This window comes from Curcuma longa, chromosome 16 (assembly GCF_044706935.1).
Source record: "Curcuma longa cultivar G26 ecotype Majalengka, Jawa Barat chromosome 16, ITB_CL_G26_1.1, whole genome shotgun sequence".
NCBI lineage: Eukaryota > Viridiplantae > Streptophyta > Magnoliopsida > Zingiberales > Zingiberaceae > Curcuma > Curcuma longa.
In genome coordinates this window covers 9,103,154-9,124,860 of record NC_133876.1, presented here as the reverse complement: position 1 = coordinate 9,124,860, position 21,707 = coordinate 9,103,154, and the positions used below count along the sequence as shown (strand labels likewise).

Here is a 21,707-nt window from a genome sequence, read left to right as displayed (position 1 = left end):
TCCTCTTTCACCTTCCCTTCATCGAATTCTTCGGAGCTCGCTTCATCCATACGGCGGGCGGCGACGAATCGCCGGCGATCTCGTACCCCCGTGCTCGGCTCGATCTTCCTGAACCTATACAGATTGATCGGTTGCCTCCTAATCCTGAATTCGCTGGAGGATTTTAGGCCGGGATGTCTCACAGCTATACTGGTGCCTGGGTTTCCATGTCGCCGTGAATCGATGCGAAGATCTGCGGAGGCGGTTCTTGTTTGAGCGAATTTTGTGTTTTCTCGGGCTCCGGCATCGGAGCTTTGTCAGTTGGGATAGAAAGCTAAAGTGTTCTTGGAATTCACCGTGAAAGAACTGGATTTGATGGAGTCGGCGGCTAGTTGTCGAGTATATCTCTTTTCTATCGCGCTTTCTGAACTTAATTTTTTTTTATTACCTTTGGGTGACGGGTGGGATAAATGAGTGTTGGTAGTTAGATCGATAATGAGAGGAAAGATGTGTTTGCCGTCAAATTGGAGAGAAATTTGGTATTTTGGTGGAAATTCATTGTGCCAAGGATGGAAGAGTGACTTCCATTGCTTCCTTTTGCTAGTTAAATGATCAAACCGTTATGAGGTACCTGCTTGAGAACAAAAGCAGATATAGTGATAACTATGAGTAATTCATTATGTCATAGATTATGAACTAAGATAGCAGTTGGTACCTGCTTGAGATATTCCGTTCCCATGTGTTCCTTCTTGCCATAAGATTGTCAATTAAAGTATGTTGTATCAAATGGTATCAGAGCACCACAATTAAGCTTGTCCATGATGGCCTAGGAAGGTAGAAGATTTTTCAGACGAGCTACATACTGCTATATTTTTCAGTCGAGGCACACAAAGTATTTATTCCAACATGAGGTTGCGGGAGCTCCATTTATCTTTCTATCTCATACACTATCTATCATATATAGAATGCACTCTTTTCTTGTCAGTCAATAGCAGTAAGAAAGATGTTGGACTCATTCAATTCACATGAATTGCGGTTTTGGAGAATGATGTATACTTTTGCAAGATATATTTTCTAGATTTAATATTTTATGTATGGTAATAATGATATAATGTGTCTATTAGCTTCATGAATATTTATTTCCTTTTTCTAGATAGCAAAAATCTACATATAGGCGTAATTGTAAATAATTCAGTATGGTATGATTTGTGAATCAAATTTTTGTTTGGTAGATTCTCATGATTGTCTGCTTACTCTATTTTGTCTCTTGACAAGAGATTGCTATTAAGGCACGTGCCTATGTCCTGTATCAATTAGTTTTGAAAGTAATCACCTGGTTGTAATTTTAATTCAACAAACATTCAAAAAACAATAAGGATACTGCAGGACTGCCTATGCTAATGAATCTTTGGGTTTTAAGAGTACAATTATCTAGTCTGCACTTGATAGTGGCTGCCAGTTTCCTGGGATAGATCACCCACAGTAGATAGTATACCATTTAATTTTCCTCACCTCATAGCTACCTCAACAAAAGCTATAAGCAGACTTGGACATCAAGATACTTAAGTTTATGGACATGCTTAATGCTGTTACAACCTACAAACTGATTTTGAATAGGTTTCTGAAGCACCCATTTTGAAAAATTCACAATAATATGTGGCCTATACAAAAAGAGAAGAAAAAAAAACACAAAAGAGATTCTTGTCAACATATAAATTCTCAAACGATGAGTTCAAGTTGTAGAAAATCATGATCAATAATGCTATGTTCATGCAGATCAACTTAATTTGGACAAATGAATGAGGACCAACTTAAAGTTGGATTTCCTTTATTCCATTTGTATTTATGTTCTATTTAACTGAGTTTGTTGTAACAAACATAATGACATAATTAGCACATTCCTTGGGTGTTGCTGATAAACCTAATACATATATGTATAAATATAATAGTAAAAATTTGGGGATGCATGAGTTGAAGAACATGCTATTTGTTTTCCTTTGTGTAATTATGCACACAGACTATCTTGCAGTATAATGGATGTTTTTCTTGTCAGATTTTAATGCCTTTGCCAATTTATCTCATCAGGAAAAGTTGACATACTTTAGAATAAAAGAACTCAAAGATGTCCTGACCCAACTTGGTCTTGCCAAGCAAGGGAAGAAGCAGGTTAGTCAGTTTTTTCTATTCTATATAGGCCAGCAACAAAGTTATTTTAATCCAAATGACATAATTGCTGCAGTTTGGTACATGATGAAATAACCGCCTTATGATTGCAACCAAAGGCCTACTACATGTTTAAGTTCATCTTTCCTCCTCACTTGACATGGCCTTCTCTCCTCATTTGACATTCTTAATTTGTTGATATTTTGTTCTTTAAGAGTATTTTTATTAATAAAGTTCAATTTCAAGCATAAGAACTAAATTTGCATTTGAACTTTTATGTTCTGTGCAGAACTATGTGATATTTCCCATTAAAATTGTACAACATGCTTATTTTTGAACATCTCATATTCAAATGGTTTGCATAAAAATAGTTTTTCTTCTATGATCAGCCATTCTGCATTTGAATTTTGAGTTGTTATCTAAGTTACAGTCTTTTTGTCATTCACTTTTATTGGCTTCTCTAGATGGCTTTGCTTGATCTTGATCAACTTATATCATGCAGGAACTAATGGACAGAATTTTGGCTCTCCTTGCAGATGATCAGGGTATTGAATTTGCTTAACTTTGTTTGCTATTTTCATCCCACTTCATTTGGAAGCACCATTAGAATCACTTCCCATGCTTTCACTTTAGTATGTAGACCTTGTTGAAAAAGAAATGTAGTTTGTCACTCTCTCAGTTGCTAAACTTTTTTGTTTCACTGAATTCATTTCTGTTTAATTTTTCGAGTTAGTTGGCGTTGATAAATTGATATTCAGTTTTGCATTTATATGCCTCATTTTTCTTTTTGATCATGGTTTAAAATCTCGACACTGTGGTTTCGGTTGAGGATTGGAACACGATACAATTTCGGTACCGTATCGTGCCGTGTTGATATGATTTCGGTATTTTTAAAATATAAAATTTAATATAAATATTTAAAAAATACAAAATAATAAAATAATTTTAAAAAAAGATATATATATATATATTAAATTAATATAATAGTTTTATTAAGTTATAATTAAGCCTATTTAAATTATTTATATTTTAGCTAAGAGTTGATTAAAATTATTTAACCTTTTATTTAATTAAAAGCTAATTTAGTGTTGTCCCCTTCTTGTTCTGTGCTATCGGCGACTCCAAGGTTTGCGAGAGGCCTCCACGGGGACCGCGGGGCTCGCGCGACGTGTCTGTGGCAATCGTGGGGCCGCACGACGCATTCGCAGTAGCTGCGGGGGCTCGCATGATGCGCCCACAGTGGCTGTAGGGCTCGCGTTGCGTCCGTCCATGGGGCTTTGGGACCTTGGGCGTGCTCATGCCGGTGTCAGTCGGCTAGTGGAATGAAATGTTTTTGTTTGTACCGGGTGATTCGGCACGAGATTTTAAATCATGTTTTTGATAAACCATATTTTGCAACCAAAGGATAGTTTATTTACTCAACATGAATTTTAAATTAGGTTATATGATGTCAATTTGCATCTAGTTATTTTCATAGCCGTTTTTGTTTTCCCTCTATATCTAAGCTGGGTATTATTTAGAATCTAAAATCAAAATATGGAATGCCCTTCATCTGATAAGTTGGAATCGGTAATATAGGATTTCCATTCTTTTGAAGGCATCTTTGTTTGTTTTTAAGATTATAAATGCTTTTTGCTTCCCGTCATTTATTGAAGTCAAGCTTAATGCCAGCTGCCTGGCTGCTACTTGTGTTGTTACTTGTGTAGTGTTGAGATCTTCAAGTGCTTCAGTGAGTTAAGACGACTAACAAGATCTTATGTATTTGTTTCTTTCAACTTGTTAATTTAAATACTTAAAAAAATATATAAAAAGAAAAATTGCACTTTATACAATGTGGAGTTCATAGATTTTCCTCTTATCTTACTTCAAGGTACCTTGAAGCAGAACCTTGTATCGTCCATTTACCTATGCACTAATGCACTTACTCCCTTCCATTCATTTACTGTTTCTTTGATATACATACTGACCAAGAGTGGATTTGAATCTTTCTGTGCAGTTCCTAAACCAGTTTGGGGGAGGAGAAATATGAGTAGAGATGTAGTAATTAAAATAATCGAAGATACATATAGGTGATTATTGCTTCTGTTGTTTCTTACCCTTTCACCTTTACATTATTGTGAAATGTATTCTGGCATGCCTCTCACAGAAAAATGCAAATTCCTGGAACCACAGACTTAGCATCTAGAAAGCTCAGTGGCTCCGAATTTAGTCATGCAAAACCTAAGGAAGAATTTGATTCATACAAGCAAGAAATGAAAGTCCGCTGTCCTTGTGGGAAATCATTAATTACTGAATCAATGATTCAGGTACTGCTGCTTCTCTAACTTTTAAATGCTGTAAAACAATCTTCTTGAACACTATATTTTAGAAGATAATTCAAATTAGTTAAACATAATAATAAACACAGGATGTTTATTAGTATTATGTTTGGATTTGTTGTCTCTATTTCCAAGTCTGGTATTCTATTTTATGACAATTTACTGAACTATGCACCTAAATTTTTCAAAACCCAAATCACACACCCTAGTTTTAAAATCACTAACTCATGCACTTGTATCCCAAAAATACTCTTTCCCTCCTCTGTCGTTTGCCTTCCTCCGCCTTCTGTCTGACCGGTGGCCACTTGAATAGGCAGCGGAGGCGGCCACGAAATGGTGGCTGCGTTATTTCACATCGTCTGCGACTTGGTTGTGAAATCGCGGTCAAGTTGGTGGATAGACGGCAACGAAAAGGCAAATGGCCGAGGGAATGACTATTTTGGAAAACAGGTGCATGAGTTGGTAATTTTAAAAGTAGGGTGCATGATTGAGTAACTTAGGTGCGCGACTCAATAAATTACTGTTTATTTTAAATTCATAAGAAGGAAATATCTAGAAATTTCACCAACTGTTTTGAGGTGCATGCATTAAAATTCTTGTTTGCTACTTTTTCAACAAGACAAGGAGCCAGGAAAGACAAGTATTCTAAAAAGTAAGATTTTAGGGGAGGTGAATCTTTCCTAGAATTTTTTAATCAACCAAATTTCTAAACCATAGCATAGAAATTAATGCTCTTATTTATCTTAGTATAAGAAAATTAAAATTTTGAGACAACTGAAAAGTATTCAAGAAATTAAACTCCAGAGGAGGCAAATCTTTCCTAGAATTTTCTAATCTACTTAGTCTCTAAACCATAGTATAGAATTACAAGGATTTTTTTTTTCTCATGAGGCTTAAATGCTCTAATTACACTTTGTATAAGAAACTTAATGTTTTGAGAACTAAGAAGGTGAGGAAAAATTTTTCTACTACCTATTTATAAGAACAAAGGTAATATATATCGTTGTCCAAATTGTAGAGGTATCAAGTGTATAAATCATACCATGATATTCTGAGGAGGAGTGATTGAGAGGATGAAAAGAAGTAAGATAAAAATTTCAGAGAATCAATTTGATTACATGTCCGAAATTTTGATTATAGATGCTATTTATTTAATAGCATATAAAAAACATAGAGAAGAGAAGAAAGATTTGCATAAGTGTTTTATTAACTACTAAAAGCTTATGATATTGTAATACCTTTTAGAAAAGAAAAGACTATTAAGTAATCATATATTAGTGCCATAAATGATATGTATGATAATGTAGTAACTATGTTAGTCTTACTAGGAATATGATAAATGATTTTCATATAACCCTAGGTTTACTCGAAAGGTCAATTTTAACTTTTAAGTCTATCATTTTACCTTAGTACCATAGGCTCACCAAACATACTGAACTAAACCTTCTTGGTGATGGTTATTTATTGACAAGATTGTGTTAATTGATGATTGTGTAATTAAATAATTTGAAGCTTGAACTGCAGAAAAAGAATTTAGAATCTAATGATTATAAGATAAGTTGAAACTATTGTAAGGTTTTTAGTTATCTTTCGTTTTTTCTTTACTAGAGAGACTATGAAGATATCATTAATAGGCTGAAGAATGGAAAATCATTGTGTCCCTTTATGCTAAAAGGGAAAAAATCATTCGACCATAATATGATCCTACATACTTTATGGATGGTGTGATGAGGTGTAAGGAAGTAATATGTTCAAGAAAAATTAATGTTGCAAAGATGATAATGCATGGATGTGGGGGGTACTAAAAGGATAAAATATACAAAAAAAAGTGTTTGAGAGCAGTCAGGTGTTGGTTAAATAGATGATAAATGAGATAAGAATAGGTTGAGATGGTATGAATTTGTTTAAAGATGATTAATAAATTTAAAATTTGAGAAATTTAGTTATTAAAGTGAAGATGCCAGGGGCTTAAGACCAAAACAATAGTGTAATAAACACTAACTTAGTTGATCTATATTTTTTCATAGTTGGGACCAGCACAATTTGATGATGATGTGGGTGATTGTGATGATGACAATGATATAACCTTGCAGGAGCTCATTAAAGCAATAAGATCCATGTAACCTATCTCAAATGGTTGCCATAAGCACAATTTGATAATAATATCAATAATGATGAAAAAAACATTCAAAGAAAAAACAAAATAATTAGTGCTAGTGCTTATGATAGCACACTCTGCAACTATAAGAATTTCAATTTGCACTTAGCCATTCAAACACCATTGAGTTTCAAATCAGTTTTTTGACTGATGCACAGTCATCCTTGTTTGATGATTCGGGTTCTTTTTTTCTGTTAAAGTTTCTTTCTAGCAATGTTGATCTACAAAGATTTTTTTGTTAATTGCTTGAGTTATTGTTAATATTATCCACACTTTCTTATTACAGATTGTTTTTTCCCTTTTTTTTGCAGTGTGAAGATAATCGATGTCGAGTCTGGCAGCATATTGATTGTGTTATTATACCCGAAAAACCTGGGGACAGTACTCCTGAAGTTCCATCTCACTTCTATTGTGAACTATGCAGAATAAATCGTGCAGACCCGTATGTCCTACTGATCCTTCTAGTGCTCATAAGCATGTTTTCAGTAATGAGGAAATCTTACTACAATTCATATGGGATGCTCTAAGAAGATTCCCTGTTCATTCTTTAACATTTTAACTTGTAATTGTTGGATTATCAATAGTCATCAGTCACTGAAATGTTTATTTGCTTAATGTTTTCACAGATTGTAGATACGTTAGACAATTCAATAATTCTTGTCATGCTCAAGTTTATTTTATTATTTGCACATCTGAGTTGAAGTTTGTTTTGAGGCTATAGAGATATCATCATCCTAGCTATAGTTTGAAACTCCTCTTTTCTGCTTGCACAAAGTTACTTTGTTCTGAAAGATACCTGTTATAATTGAATCTCTTGCAATATATCCGTCTCAACCTTTATTTCTAGGATAAGTTGATCAACATAGCAGGTCTTCTGAAATGCAGATTCTGGATAACAGTGAAACACGTTTTGTTTCCAGTGAAGTTGTCTTCCAGTGGCTTAGCAGATGACTGGTAAGCGACCATCTTGTCTTTGATTTCAATATTTGTGCATGATTCCTTGAATTGTCATGCCAGCTTCTGATGTTGCAATATGCAAAACTGTTTGGTTTTAACTTAGAACCCTCTTATACCTGTTCTTATTCTGCAGCTGCAAGTTTGTATTTGCCTAAATTGAGTGTGTCTACTTACATTACCTAAGTTTGAATCTTGTGATCTGGTTACAATTTGGTGGTAGACAGTTGATCTTAAATTCTAAACAATGTAATGTCTGGCATGAACAGTTTGAGTAGTGCAGTTGTAACAGACTGACACATTTCTGCAGTTATGCATACTATTTATGTCAGTTGGACATCCTTCCTCTATTGAAAGATTGTTTTTGCATTTCCAAAACTCCTCTGCATTCCTCTTGTATTTGACTCATCAACTCTTAAAGTGCGTTTGGTTCAAGTTATCATATACAATCTTGGTTATGGGATATAAAATATAATCTAATATTGTTTGGTTCAACTTATTTATTTGGAGGGAATAAAACATAACCAGTTTAATATTTATTATATTACTCTTGATTTAAATAAATTAAATTAAATTAAATAATATATTAATATTAATATTAATAATGATAATAAATTGATAATATATCAAAAAAATAAATATAATTTAAATTTAAAATAAATTTATATATTTTTAATAAATTAATTTATTAAATTAATAAATATTAATTCGTTAATTTTATTTTTTAAAATTTAAAATAAATTTATATATATTTAAAAAATAATTCATTAAAAAAGTATTTTAATAAAATAATTTATTAAATTAATAAACATCATTTATTAATTTTATTTTTTAAAATTTGATATAAATTTATATAATTTTCAAAAAATAATGCATTAAAATAATTATTTTAATAAAATAATTTGTTAAATTAATAAATATAATTCATTAATTTTATTTTTTAAAAATTTAAAATAAATTTATATATATTTTAAAAAAATAATTCATTAAAATAATTATTTTAATAAAACAATTCATTAAATTAATAAATATAATTTGTTAATTTTATTTTAATAAAATAATTCATTAAAATAATTTATTAAATTAATAAACATCATTTATTAATTTTATTTTTCAAATTTAACATAAATATATATATATTTTAATAAAATAATATATTAAAATAATTATTCTAATAAAATAATTCATTAAATTAACAAATATAATTCATTAATTTTATTTTTAAAAATTTAAAATAAATTATTTCTTTTAAATTTATAAAATTTTAAATTAAATTTTATTAAATTAATTAACTCGGTTTCAATTAGATTTCATAATACATTTTAATTAATTGAGTTTTAAAATCGAAAGGTAATCATGGAAAAAAATTTCATTAACCTCCGGAATTGTAGAAAACCTTAGGCTGTCAAGGTAATCATATTCCCGGGTTATAACCCATTTGCTGATGTAGCGGTGATATTGTGTTATTTGGGAGTCAATCATAACCTGAACCAAACAAGCTTATGGTTGATAACTTTAGACAGATAACCAAGGTTATCAATGATAACCCCCAACCAAACACCCCCTTAGGTTTTTCCTCTTGCATTCATCTTGCTAGGTCCCAGTCATATTCCTGCTCAAGGTGTGCATTTTGTAGCTTAATGTTATGGTGGTCTCATCCATCTCCAAGAATTTTAGCAATAATTGGTTCTTTTCTTCTGCCACATGTCGAAGCTGTGCTTTTTGTTGGCTTGGGATTTTGGGTACCATAGTATTCACAGTTCAATTTTTCAAGATGATATAAGAGAGTGAGTATTTGAGTGTTGAAAATTGCGTGAATCGACAAGAAGGCATAAAATATATGTATATGTAAGAGGGTCAATGGTTAATTTCAGCCCAAGTTGAATGTTGAAAGTAAATGAGCCATGCCTCTCCATTGATCTTGTTCTTTCTTATTGGTGGAGTTTGTCTTGATTGGTACTGCACAATTTTGTCATGTACAGTGATACAGCATCACTGTGGCTCAGTGTGACCTAGACTCCAGTCTTAGTCACATAAACACACGTGTGTCATGGGCATGATGAACTGGGCACTTCATTCCTTCATATTATTTTTTATGTTTTAAATCAATCATTCTAGCACTACATACTAAATTCTTGATAGAATTTTATATAGAGCGAGGTTTTAAAATCCGTATGCAAGCAATAGTAATCAAACTCCATAGTGCATATCTTTCTGGGGGTTATATACAAACATTTGGGTACCCACTCCTTTGTATTATATAATTTCATTGTGATTTTAAAAATATAATTTAACTAATTGAGAGATAAATCAATTTTGCTATCCATTAAATATATTTTCCCCTCATTTCCTAATGAATAACAAATACTATCAGAATTTTTAGCACTTACACCGACAAAGCTACAAAATCATGTAGTGCTTATGCAAAAACTTCTAAAATTGGCTTGGAAATTGGATAATCTTCTTTAGGAAGCATAAGTATCAATAGTTGCCTCATTATAGTAATATTATTATTATTTGCTCTTTGCTTGTGGCTGGATTGTGATATATTAATTTCCATACAATTTGTGGAAAGGGAATCTAGATCTTCTCTGTTGATATAGATCTAAAGTCTTCACAACTAAACCTGACATCAAGCCTTATTGAAGTATATGCCACTTTCCAAATTGTAATAGCTTTTTTATTATCACATCTTTTTGACTAAGGGATATCTTCCCTTTTCATTTTTGGTTCTTTTTATTTGATTAAATTAAAGATAAGCAAGATAGCTTGTCTACTTAACCTAATGACCATATGTGACATTCAACTAGGTATGAGTGAACCAATTGAAGAATAAGCAGTATGCCGCTGTATATTCAATGCAGTGGAGCATCACATAAGTTCTTTTTACATGAATTGTGAAGTTTTTTAAAATTCTTTGATATACTTGTTATTTGTTTTGTGCTTGAACATTTCTTTTCCTGCATCCTTAAGTTGTGTTTCCTATGCTTCTGTCTTTCAGCATCAATACAGTGCAGAATGCAGAGAGGACATTTCAGTTGTCAAGATCAGATAAGGATTTTTTACAAAGACATGATTTCAGTCTCCAGGTTTATTATGATTCTCTTGTTTTCATTTACTACAAATTATATGGTAGATGTTGCCATGTGGTTCATTCACATTTTCTAAAGCTACTAACAAAGTATTAGAATTGTCATTTGGCCATCTTATTGTTCTTGGTCTGCAACTATGTATATTATTGCTTTAACTCTCTTTTTTTGTTCTATAACTCGTAGTAAGAATTTAATTTTTAACTGCAATTTAAACTATTGAATAACACTAATGCCGAACTAGACTGCTATGGGCATCTAAAATTTTGGTCCATTACCATACTGTACTAGTACTTGGTACAGTCACTTGCTGCCCATCTACGTGGTATGGAAAGGATGCAAGAAGAGGAAGAACATTTAGAAGAAGAGAAAGAAAATCCTGTTGTCGTCACATACATAAGCCTCTTGTGAGAGATAGGGACAAGACAGTCTACACTAAATGCATTTTTTACTTAAAATTTCATTGATTACTCATTCACATTATCACATTATCTTATAAACCAATTATGCCTTAAAAAACCCTTATCAAGGTTACTCTTTATTGTTGTTTTCATTGTTTGCTGCTGATCATTCCATCAACTGCTTTAGAGGGAACAACTTGAGACATAGATAGCTTGGTTTTTCTGATGGATCAGGTGCTGCACCATTGGTCCTTGTATTGCCTCTTCTTCCTCCTGTAGTTGTCTGTGTCAAAGCATAAGGCATATTGATTGTAGTAGGTGGTTTATTTCTCAATACAAGCTATCCATTTAGAACATGGCGGTATATCGACTATATACTGCTTTGTATAGGCAGTGTTGGGTTTCTCTATGCATGTTTTAAAAATTTATTTCACTAAATAAGTAGCGGGAGCGTAATAATCTATATTATTACAATTTGTGCATCAAAAATCATACGAGAATACACACGTATGCAGACATAATCATAGAAATAAATGATATTCATAAAATATACTTGTTGGATGACGCGAAGCGGAAACGACATCAACTAGCAACCTTTAGAAAGATTGCCTCTATGTGTATCCACGCCGAGATCTCCTTGAGACAACTTCACTAAGTTACATGTCGTGTCTCCGTTTCGATACTAGTCGAAGGAAAGAAACGAAATGATCCAAAAGAGAACCTATGATTCGATTCGGTATCCGACGGTTCAAAGCAACTTGATAATACAAATCAAACTGAATGGAAGCGATTAAGCCACCGTTCGAAGGTCAGACGGTTTGTTGCCGACGAGGGGCAGCAAGCCTAATGGCGTGGGAGTTCTGACAACAACAATTGTTTGTCAGAACAATAGCCAAAGACGGAAGAAGAAGGATACCTCGCAACTGAAAAACAACCCTTGCTTGGCACGACAAGCTTCACTCCAAGGTTGGTGGATGGCCGGAAGGGGAAGAGAGGGTCGGAGCCTTGGATGCCGGTGGAAAACCATCGCCTGGAAGCTCTATTGGACAGTGGCAAGCACCCCTAGGGTGGCCGGTGGCAAGGAGGAGGTGGGCGGCGACAATGAGGAGGAGAAGAGAAAATGAAAAACCTAACCTTTAGGTTTTCCAAAATCGTTAAATCTCTTTTCCAGAGATATATTTATAGATCTCTAACAGGTTTGATTCGCGAACCAAAATCTGTCTCCGTTAGCCCAAAATCCAAACTGATAGTCTTAAGTTTGGTTCAAGACCAAACCATGTTGGTTTAAAATCAAACCATCTTTTAATTAAAATCAAATCAATTTGATTTATAATTAAACCAAAGAGGGTCCACTTTGTCTTTAAAAGACGTGACATATCCGCGCTTCCATTCCGATAAAATATCTTCTATATTTGCCCTTCGTTTGGTCTAACCAGACTCAATCTCTCTCGATCTGAGAATCTAATTCTCAAACTCATTTTATATCTCTTTGATAATCTTGTAGTGCATGTGACCTTATATGTTCCCTATATATATCGACCGTCCATAATTAATCATTAATTATAGATAGATCATGAGTAACATCTAGTAGTACATCATGACCCCCAATTAATCAGAAAATCATAGTTGATTCCATAACTACTTCTGAACCTTTAAGCAGCTATAGTTGTTCATGCTTCTGCTCCTTTCACTCATCTTATACTCGTTTAGTTCAGGGCATAGTCTACGTATCAGTCTCCACTAGGCTAAATACATCACACCTAACCCAAGCAGTAATTCCTTGTCCTGCGGATTCAAATTACTCAAAACATCTGTCCAAGAGGACCATCCTCTTGACGTGTTCCTGTTTTGGTCAAAGACTTACGAGTAACAATCCTGACAAGTGGCCATAGGGTATACGTCTCCTAATAAAAGGAGTGATGTATCCTTTGTAGGCTACTTAATCACATTCGGACACTTTAACTTATTCTCAATCATCCCGGATACACACCTCCGTTAAGACGTTTGCTTAAGGTGTTAAAGTATAAGTCTCCATGACAACCCAACATCCATGATCAAGATGACTTGAATACCTCAAGTCGAAATAAACTTGCACTCGAGCTGCAATGAGATTTTCATAAACATGTATAGAACCATATGAAGTCTCATGGCAGGTCACTTCCGATAAACTAGTTACCCTTAATCAGCATCCATATATTAACTCTCAACATCTTAATGTTTTCAGTCAGTTAGGATCGGTTGCTTGGTTAAACCAAAGAGTCTAACATATGTCAGTCTTACAGAATCAATGATGTTCAGTCTTATCAATTCATCGACTAGGGAATATTTCAATACGCATATAATTACATATGTAGAAATACCCACTAATTGTGATTCAATCATAATTTCTCTCATACTATGTATTGTACTGTGGACCTCATTAATTGAGTTTCAAATCTAATCAAATACATAGAGAATGTACACTCAAATAGTGATTTTATTTATCTAAATAGTACATTATCTAAGACAATTTGCCTTAAGACACCTCTCAAATATAACAGACAGTTCACAGCCAAACAAGTGAAAAATGATGGTTCATCTGCTAGTACTCTCTAGTGGGTAATTCTTGACCTTACCAGAGTAAACCATGATTTTAAATGTTGTATCCCTGACACTAATGATCTTTTCCCCATACCATTCATGGTCGGCAAATACATATGAATTAAATTGTAACTCTCCTATGCATACAATTGACTTTCTCATAGTTGCAATTGTTACTTATTTATGCTCCTTCTGTACAAATGTGAAATCTTATTTGGTCATCTCTTAGGTCCTAATTTACTTGGACCAGAAATTGAGATGATAGGAAGAAGGGAGAGGAATGGGGAAAAGGAAGACCCTAGGCTATCTTTGCTTGGAAGAAGGGGGAGGAATGGGAGAAGGGAAAACCTAGGCTATGTTTGCTTGGGAGAATGAAGAAGGAATAGGAGAGGAGAGAGATCTGCTGTGCTGTTTAATTGAAAAAGAAATAATAGGAGTAATGCAGGAGAAAGGTTTTATGAGTCCCACTATTCAATGCTTGTTATACTCTTCATCTTCCGATTGGGACCTTTATCATCGGCTTTGAGCTTGACTTTGCCTTCATCTTGCTCATGAGCCCTTTGCCATGGGGCCATCTAATATTGCATATGATACATAGTGCAAGTTTTCACTTTAGCTATGTTTTATTGTTTTATTGTGCGAGAAGTTAATTACTGGATTCTATTCTATTATAACCGCACAGCCTCTATGCAGGTTTGGTCTCTACTACTCAATGATAAGGTTCCATTTAGAATGCATTGGCCCCAGTTTACCGAGTTGCAGGTCAATGGTATGGAACCACACTTTTAGTTTTGTAAAATTGAAACTTTTCCAGTAAGTTGTTGGAATGTTATGGCTTTCGGTGCAAGATTCACTCTCTCCCAGGTCTTAAATTCGTAATGCCATAATTAGTGAAATAAGGGGCATAGTATTTCAGATTTATAGTTGCATGTGATTAAAATAAAAAATTGGTGGTAAAAGTTGCAATAGCTTTCCATCACACAGGTTCTTTTTTTTATCTTGCAACAAATGTACCTCTTTGTTTAACTTGACTTCCCACTCATTGTTCAAACTTTGAAATGACTTCTCTTTTTTTGTCATTGTCCATAGAGACTTAATGTTTGTAAAACATACTTTGAAGTTGATGGTAGGATTCACTATAACATTCTTGAGCAAAGTTGATAGAGATAACTTTATCATGTTATCCTGGACCTTTTCATGATCTTCATTTTCTTTCATATTTTTAGTTCCTTGGTTTCTAAGCTCGTAAATGGGAATTCTCTTAAACCCTATTGTGACAATAACAGATACAGTGATTGCGTTAGTGTAGGCATAAATTTAAAAGCCTAACCAAACCGATTGGATTTGATCTGAACATTGTAATCAGAATTTTGAGCAGTCCAACTAGCTTCCTTCCACAAAATTGCAAAAATGTGGGTTTACTAGTCCACTGGCTGGTTGGATTGGGTAGACTAATAGAGCATTTCTCTATAATTTAGCAAGTTTTATGTGTTGGAGCCTTATATTCAACGTTTGTATTATAGTGGACTATAGCATTGCATTATTTTGCGCTTCCACATTATCCAGTTACTTCTGACATGGGTACTTTATTCAAGTAATAGAATGTTCTATTATTAAAATGTCTATCTTTTTTTAAGGCCTTTCTTTTCCTATAGATTTTTTTACATAGTATAACAATTTTTTGCATTTTTTTTTCTGAGGACATTTTTATGCTTAACCAGGCAAAAAAAAAAAAAAAAAGAGATGATTGACTTAGGTGTACTCGGAGATTAGGTTTCAAACATTTAGTCTGAGAGGAGAAATGATAGGAGACTAGTTTTTGGTTATTATACTCCCAGCGAGGGAGATGTTAGGAGAGACAAAGTAAAGGTCTACCACCAATTCAAGAGAAAAGAGATGCTGAATGGACAATAAATAATTAATTTCACATTAAGTCATGTAGAAAATACATGAAAGGACAAGTGCAAGATGAAAACTAACAGTTAAAGAGTTTAGTTGTATGACCGCTAGAGGCAAAGAAGAGGAGTAGAAGGTAGTAATGCTGCTTCAAAAAACCTAAATTTTTTAATCACCTCATACCCAATAACAAAAAACAGTTTAGCAATGCTAATATAGAGATGAAGAAAATGATGGAAATGTTAGTGCTAATAACATAGTATTTATATACACAATATTGTATAGAGGATACATAGTATTAATATAACAATGCTAATATTATCACCACATACCTCTATATATACCCAATATCCAATAACAAAAAAATATGACTGTATAGGAGATGATGAAAATGGTATCATAAATTGTATAAGATATTTATATACACAATGCTTTGTAATAATGTAATTATTATAAATTTCGTTTAGCATTAATATTATATCATATAATTATTATCCTAATAATAGTATAATTGATATGACATGAACTCAAAATATTATATAATTGTATAATATTATATATATTATATTGGATTTAACTAGTATAATTAAAGTATGTTCATACCATCTCTATCTATTTTTCTTATTTTATTATAAATTAGAGCTTTACCTAATTGATCTCATATACTACTATTTTTTATTTTTCTTTTTAGTAATGTCACACCTATACATTTTTGCAATCTCATTTCAGTTATTTATATACATAAAAAATGCCAAACCAAATATATCCTAAAAATGATAATTCAATATACATAAAACTCAGTGATCCTGTAACATCTTTCTAGTGATCCTTCTCTGTTGGAGGGCACAGTTTGTTGTAGTTATCTTAATAATTTCTACAAATGACTTACATGAATGCGGGACTGACATATCTCATGAGTAGCAACTAACCTAATTGGTCTCATGCATAACCACATCCAAAAAGAATGAATCAGCTGACGTACTTCAGTATTCTTTGAAGAATCCACTAAGGTGGAAATTAGAAATAGTATTCTGCAGTTCATGGCAAAGTTGCATCATTTCAGGGAGATTAACATTTACTGTTGGGATATTTTGTCAATTACTTATATGTGCTTATCTTGCTTTGAAATAGGTGTTTTGGTCAGAGTGGTTGCTAGACCAGGCTCACAGTTATTGGGAATAAATGGCCGTGATGATGGTCCAGTGGTTAGTTCCTTGCTTCCCTCACACTGAAATAACTGTCTATATAAAGAAACCTAGATTCTTCCACCTCAGAATTGCAATCAATGCATTTTACTTGAGTTGATTTTTAACAGACGGAGAGCTATTCCTGAAATCATTGTCACTGCAATCCACTTTGATCAGTGATTTACTTTTTCCTGACAGAGTTGCTATTAGCAAGCATCATTAAACTTGTAGAATAGAAGGTTTCCACTGAACCAAATAAAGAAATAAATATAAATAGATTTTTCTAGCAATCTCCAAGTTCTGAGGATACTTTATTCATTTAGCTATCCCATTTTCTCCTTTTTTTAGTTACTATTATCTGATTTACTTTTTCAGATTAGCACATGTAGCACGGAAGGAGTTAACAAAATTGTTTTATCAAGGAATGATGCTCGTGTTTTCTGCTTTGGAATCAGACTTGTTAAGAGGCGGACAGTTCAACAGGTAATGTAACTATATTTTCTTGAATTGGCAACTTACATCTTAACTGGATTCAAATTGTTCATTGGTGATAATGGTCCTTGTGTTACCTCGTTGTTCTTTGCACTAAGTAGCTAGATGACCCATTGGAAGAAACATAACGCCCAAACATTGGCTTTGCTTTTTGGTTCAGTAGCACCGATATTGAGCCTCATCCAAATTGTGGGAGCATCTTGTATTCCTCTTTCTTTTTTTCATTTCTATTTCATATTTGTTATATCTCCTAACAAATTATCTACATCCAAATATTTATATAAGGCAAAAGTATGGTGTATGTATAATTCTCCATACAGCAAAGCTTGTCTAAGTGTTTGATGATATATAGCTAACCATCAATCATATTTCATGGAGACTTATTCTTGCATTCCCATTATCTTCTGTTTCAACCTTTAGTAGATATTAATGTCGAAATCAGTGTGACTTATTTTAACTAACTCATTGATCTTTCAGGTTCTTAGTCTGGTTCCAAAGGAAGCAGATGGTGAACAATTTCAGGAAGCACTTGCTCGTGTTCGGCGCTGTGTTGGCGGTGGAGCTGAGGCTGAAAATGCAGACAGTGATAGTGATATAGAACTTGTAGCTGATTCTGTCACTGTCAGTCTCCGTTGCCCAGTAAGTGATAGTGTAAAATTCTATGCTAAAGAATTAAATCAACCTTGGGTCAATGAATTTAGCTATCCTGGTTGTTGACCTCTATTCCTTCATGGCTGATCACACTGTGGATGCTGACCAAAATCTTTTCCTAATATACCTTCAGATGACTGGTTCTCGGATTAGAGTAGCAGGAAGGTTCAAGCCTTGTGCTCATCTGAAAGGTTTTGATCTAGCAGCTTTTGTAGAGCTTAACTGCAGATCTCGGAAGGTTATGCTGTTCTTGGAATTTTTCTTTCCTCAATATTCACTTTATTTTCCTTGTTTACTCATCAAGAATTTCTCTTTTGCAGTGGCAATGCCCATTATGTCTAAATAACTATGCACTTGAGAACATTATTATTGATCCATATTTTAATTGTATCACTTCTATGGTAGGTTTATGTGGAACTTCCATTTGCTGCCTTTCCATTTGACTTTCATGTTGATTTTGTCATTTCCATATTCAGTATCACTTTTCTTGTGGTGCTAACAGCTTCAAAATTGCGGAGAAGATGTAACTGAGATCGATGTAAAGCCTGATGGTTCTTGGCGTGTAAAAGGGTGAAGTAGAATATCGAGATCTTTCCAAATGGCATTTGCCTGATGGTACCCTCTCAGATAATGTAGATGTACAAGCAAAATCTGATTTTGGCGATCCAAGGCATGTGAAGCAGAAAAGTCCATCGGGGAGCCAATTTACTCTGAATTTAGGGATGAAATTAGACGCAAATGGAGGACCTGAAGATACTAGGGTTTCATCATCTCGGAGTCCTATTCTTAGGCTTGAAAATGATAGTCAGAACATAATAAATATGAGTAGCAGTGCAACTGGGAGTGATAGAGATGGGGAGGACCAAAGCGTAAATCAAGAATTTGAAGGGCCTTTTAATTTGTCACTGAACAATTGCCATGACTTTGATCCTTTTAATATTTTTGATGGAGCATACGGTATTGAGGATAGACCTCCAGCACCACTAGAAGAACCTGATGTGATTTGCTTGAGTGATTCGGATGAAGATAACATCGCATTAATTTCTCCTGAACCTACAAATGGAGTTCATGCAGCTGATATTGATATGGTTGCTTTTCCAACTCATCCCAAGGTTTCAGAAAGATACTCTGAGAACCCTTGTCCAGAGACAAGTGGAACGTCATTCCTTGAGTTGTTTAATAACACTGATGATTTTGGGATGCCCATGCCCATGTGGCCAATGCAAACTTGCCCTCCACCAGCATCAAACTTCCAACTTTTTGGAACAGAGGTCCTAGATGTCCTGGCTGATCCACATACTATTGTTGACTGTCCACCCCTCAATGGCTTTGGTTTGACACCAAATAATGGCGAGGAAACTTCTGAAGTCCAAGAGTTTTCAAATTGTCATGCCAGCGCTGCAATGCAAGAAAGCTTCGTTGATGATCCCCTTACATTTACAAGTGATGACCCCTCTCTACAAATTTTTCTTCCTAGCCAGCCAGTTGGTGTAGCCCTTCAAGATGGCATGATTAACCAAACTGACTTACCAAATGGGATGAACTCTGATGATTGGATATCTCTTAGACTCGCTGCTGGCAGTGGTCATGGTGAATCTGCCCCTTTGAATGGATCAATTTCAAGGCAGCTGGAGCCCCCCACGGAGACTCAGAAGGATGTATTAAATGATGCTGGTAAGTACCTTGTCAGCAGAACTACTAGTGCTTATCTCTTAAGTATGATTCACGATCATCAGTAGCTTAGCATCACCAATACAAGTGCTCTACTTTGCTATATAGATTTAGCAATTAGCTGTCCTATTATGCATGAGAACTTCACAGCAAAAGCTTTAAAGAATGCTTAGTTAAGTGTTTTGATTTTACTACTTTATGAAGCATACTATGAAAGCAAGTAAAGAAAAAGTTTTAATTTCTTTTGATGATAAATATATGTACATATATGTTAATAAAAAAAACACAACTGGAAAGGGATCTGCTAGAATTTCAAGCCTTAGCAGGGATTTTGAATCCAAAGAATTAACTAGAAAAGTCTCATGGTGATTGGAGTTTGATCAAGGTGAATGAAGTTAGAATCCAATTCGTCTAAACTGATGGGAGTTTAGCTGAAGCTTGGGTGATTCAGTTCAGTTAAATACAACTTGCCTGAAATGGAATTGGTCAGGCATGGGCTATAGTTGGGCTAAGGTGGTATTTTAGTGCCATTGCAGTGCCAAGCTGAGATTTTGGTTGGCCAAGGTGAGGTCAGATCTCTTGGTTGTTACTACAGCTCGTCAACCTCTCTCTTCTGAGATCTCCTTTCCACATTTCTTTGATTTCCCATTTCTAAGCCTCAAAGTGAGTACCTGGTCAATGGGAGGTTACCACCTGCCAGAAAGCTGTGCGAACTGCTCGTTCCTCGTAACAATTTCTCCAGGATAATATGACATGCTTCAAGCTCTGTTCGGTTCAAGCTACTGCATATGGATCGAACAATAAGCACACTTCTACATTCTTCAGCATACACGTGTCACTCATCACTCATCACGAGCTGATGCTATTAGCAGGTTATCTTAACCATATATATTGCATTGGCATTGTGGTTTTAAGTAACATAATGTTTTATTACTTCATGCAAAATGCTTATTGCATCTGGTTCTTATTTTTACAATTTTGCAGTTGCCTATTTTCAAATAACAACGAGCTCAAATTTATTTTTATGTTTTGTGAAATATCATTGGCATCTAGAATGTTATATGCATTATGATTTGTGTTCTATGAAGTCACTTGGTCTTGAGCTTTGCCTTGCATGTCTTCATTACGTAGACAATACCTACCTTCTTTGTTTTATGGATTACTAACATGGCGACAATTCTCATTCATTCCTGATTATCATTCTCTGTTTTTGCTTCTCATTCTCTGTTTGATGCTTATTCTGTACATGCAGCCTCATTGCTACTAAGCATAAACCGCAGCGAAAGCAATAAACCATCATCAATAACTCAAAGACCTGATTCTCCTCCTGGGCAGCAACGAGCAGTTAGGCGTCGGTTGTATCTGTCAATAGACACAGATTCTGATTAACTATCAAGCGGCAACTCGGTTCGGATTGGGAATTAAGAGGCGGCTTCATGTCTCACACCGCTGGGAAGCTCCTATGATTGCTTGTGGGGGAGAAGGCCAGCCAATCTACAAGGATTGCTGGAAATTCCCACTGCCGAAAGATACCACATATAATACTGTCACAAGCCAGATGATGATGAGGTAAACCTCAAGTGTTTTTCAGTTAGTCACGGCCAATGTCGGGCCGCAGAAAATACAATTAGATTCAATAGGAGAGAAAGTGATGCCTCTTTTGGTAAACATAAGTTGTTGCTGGTGTATAATAATTGTTTCATTAGTTAATGTATGTTGTCGATAGCCCTAATACCCGATATTGGTGGCAGTCTAAGAGGGTATTTATCCACTGGCCAACATTGATGTTAACTTTAGATCTACAGAAAGTCTGTTAATTAATTGTGGTTGGTTGGTGCTCATGCAATGCAATGTTGTCCTTTGAACAAATACCTAGCCAAGAATTTTGAGTTCAGGCCCTCATCATATTGATTTGGACCTCTCTTCCAGTTCATTGTACCAAAACGTCCTGTCTCTGGCACTGTTTTACGGCTTGATTTGCTATAGTTTGTTTTTTCAATCAAACTATTTTTGGTATTCAAAATATAATTTTTCAATTCAAGTTGTTTTGTTAAATTGTTGGCGAAACAAATTGATGGACGGAGGGGTGTGTTGGTCATTTCCGGACAGGGAGGTTAGAATTGGAATTCGCTTTACTACCAGGGGTTGATTGTTTAATGGAATAAATA

At 34.3% G+C, this 21,707-nt stretch overlaps 1 protein-coding gene across 1 annotated transcript; it reads left to right on the top strand.

Moving 5' to 3' along the window:
- The first annotated feature begins 44 nt into the window (after positions 1–44).
- LOC141847105 (E3 SUMO-protein ligase SIZ1-like) lies at positions 45–21,408 on the top strand. Its single transcript, XM_074735084.1, is given in 17 exon segments — positions 45–378; positions 2,065–2,145; positions 2,645–2,687; positions 4,139–4,211; positions 4,289–4,448; positions 6,930–7,060; positions 7,504–7,572; positions 10,574–10,661; positions 14,336–14,411; positions 16,670–16,743; positions 17,101–17,208; positions 17,695–17,856; positions 18,002–18,106; positions 18,189–18,269; positions 18,371–18,433; positions 18,435–19,542; positions 20,792–21,408. Coding segments are annotated over 17 exon segments (2,583 nt in total). The 5' UTR covers positions 45–354; the 3' UTR covers positions 20,929–21,408.
- The last annotated feature ends 299 nt before the right edge of the window (positions 21,409–21,707 follow it).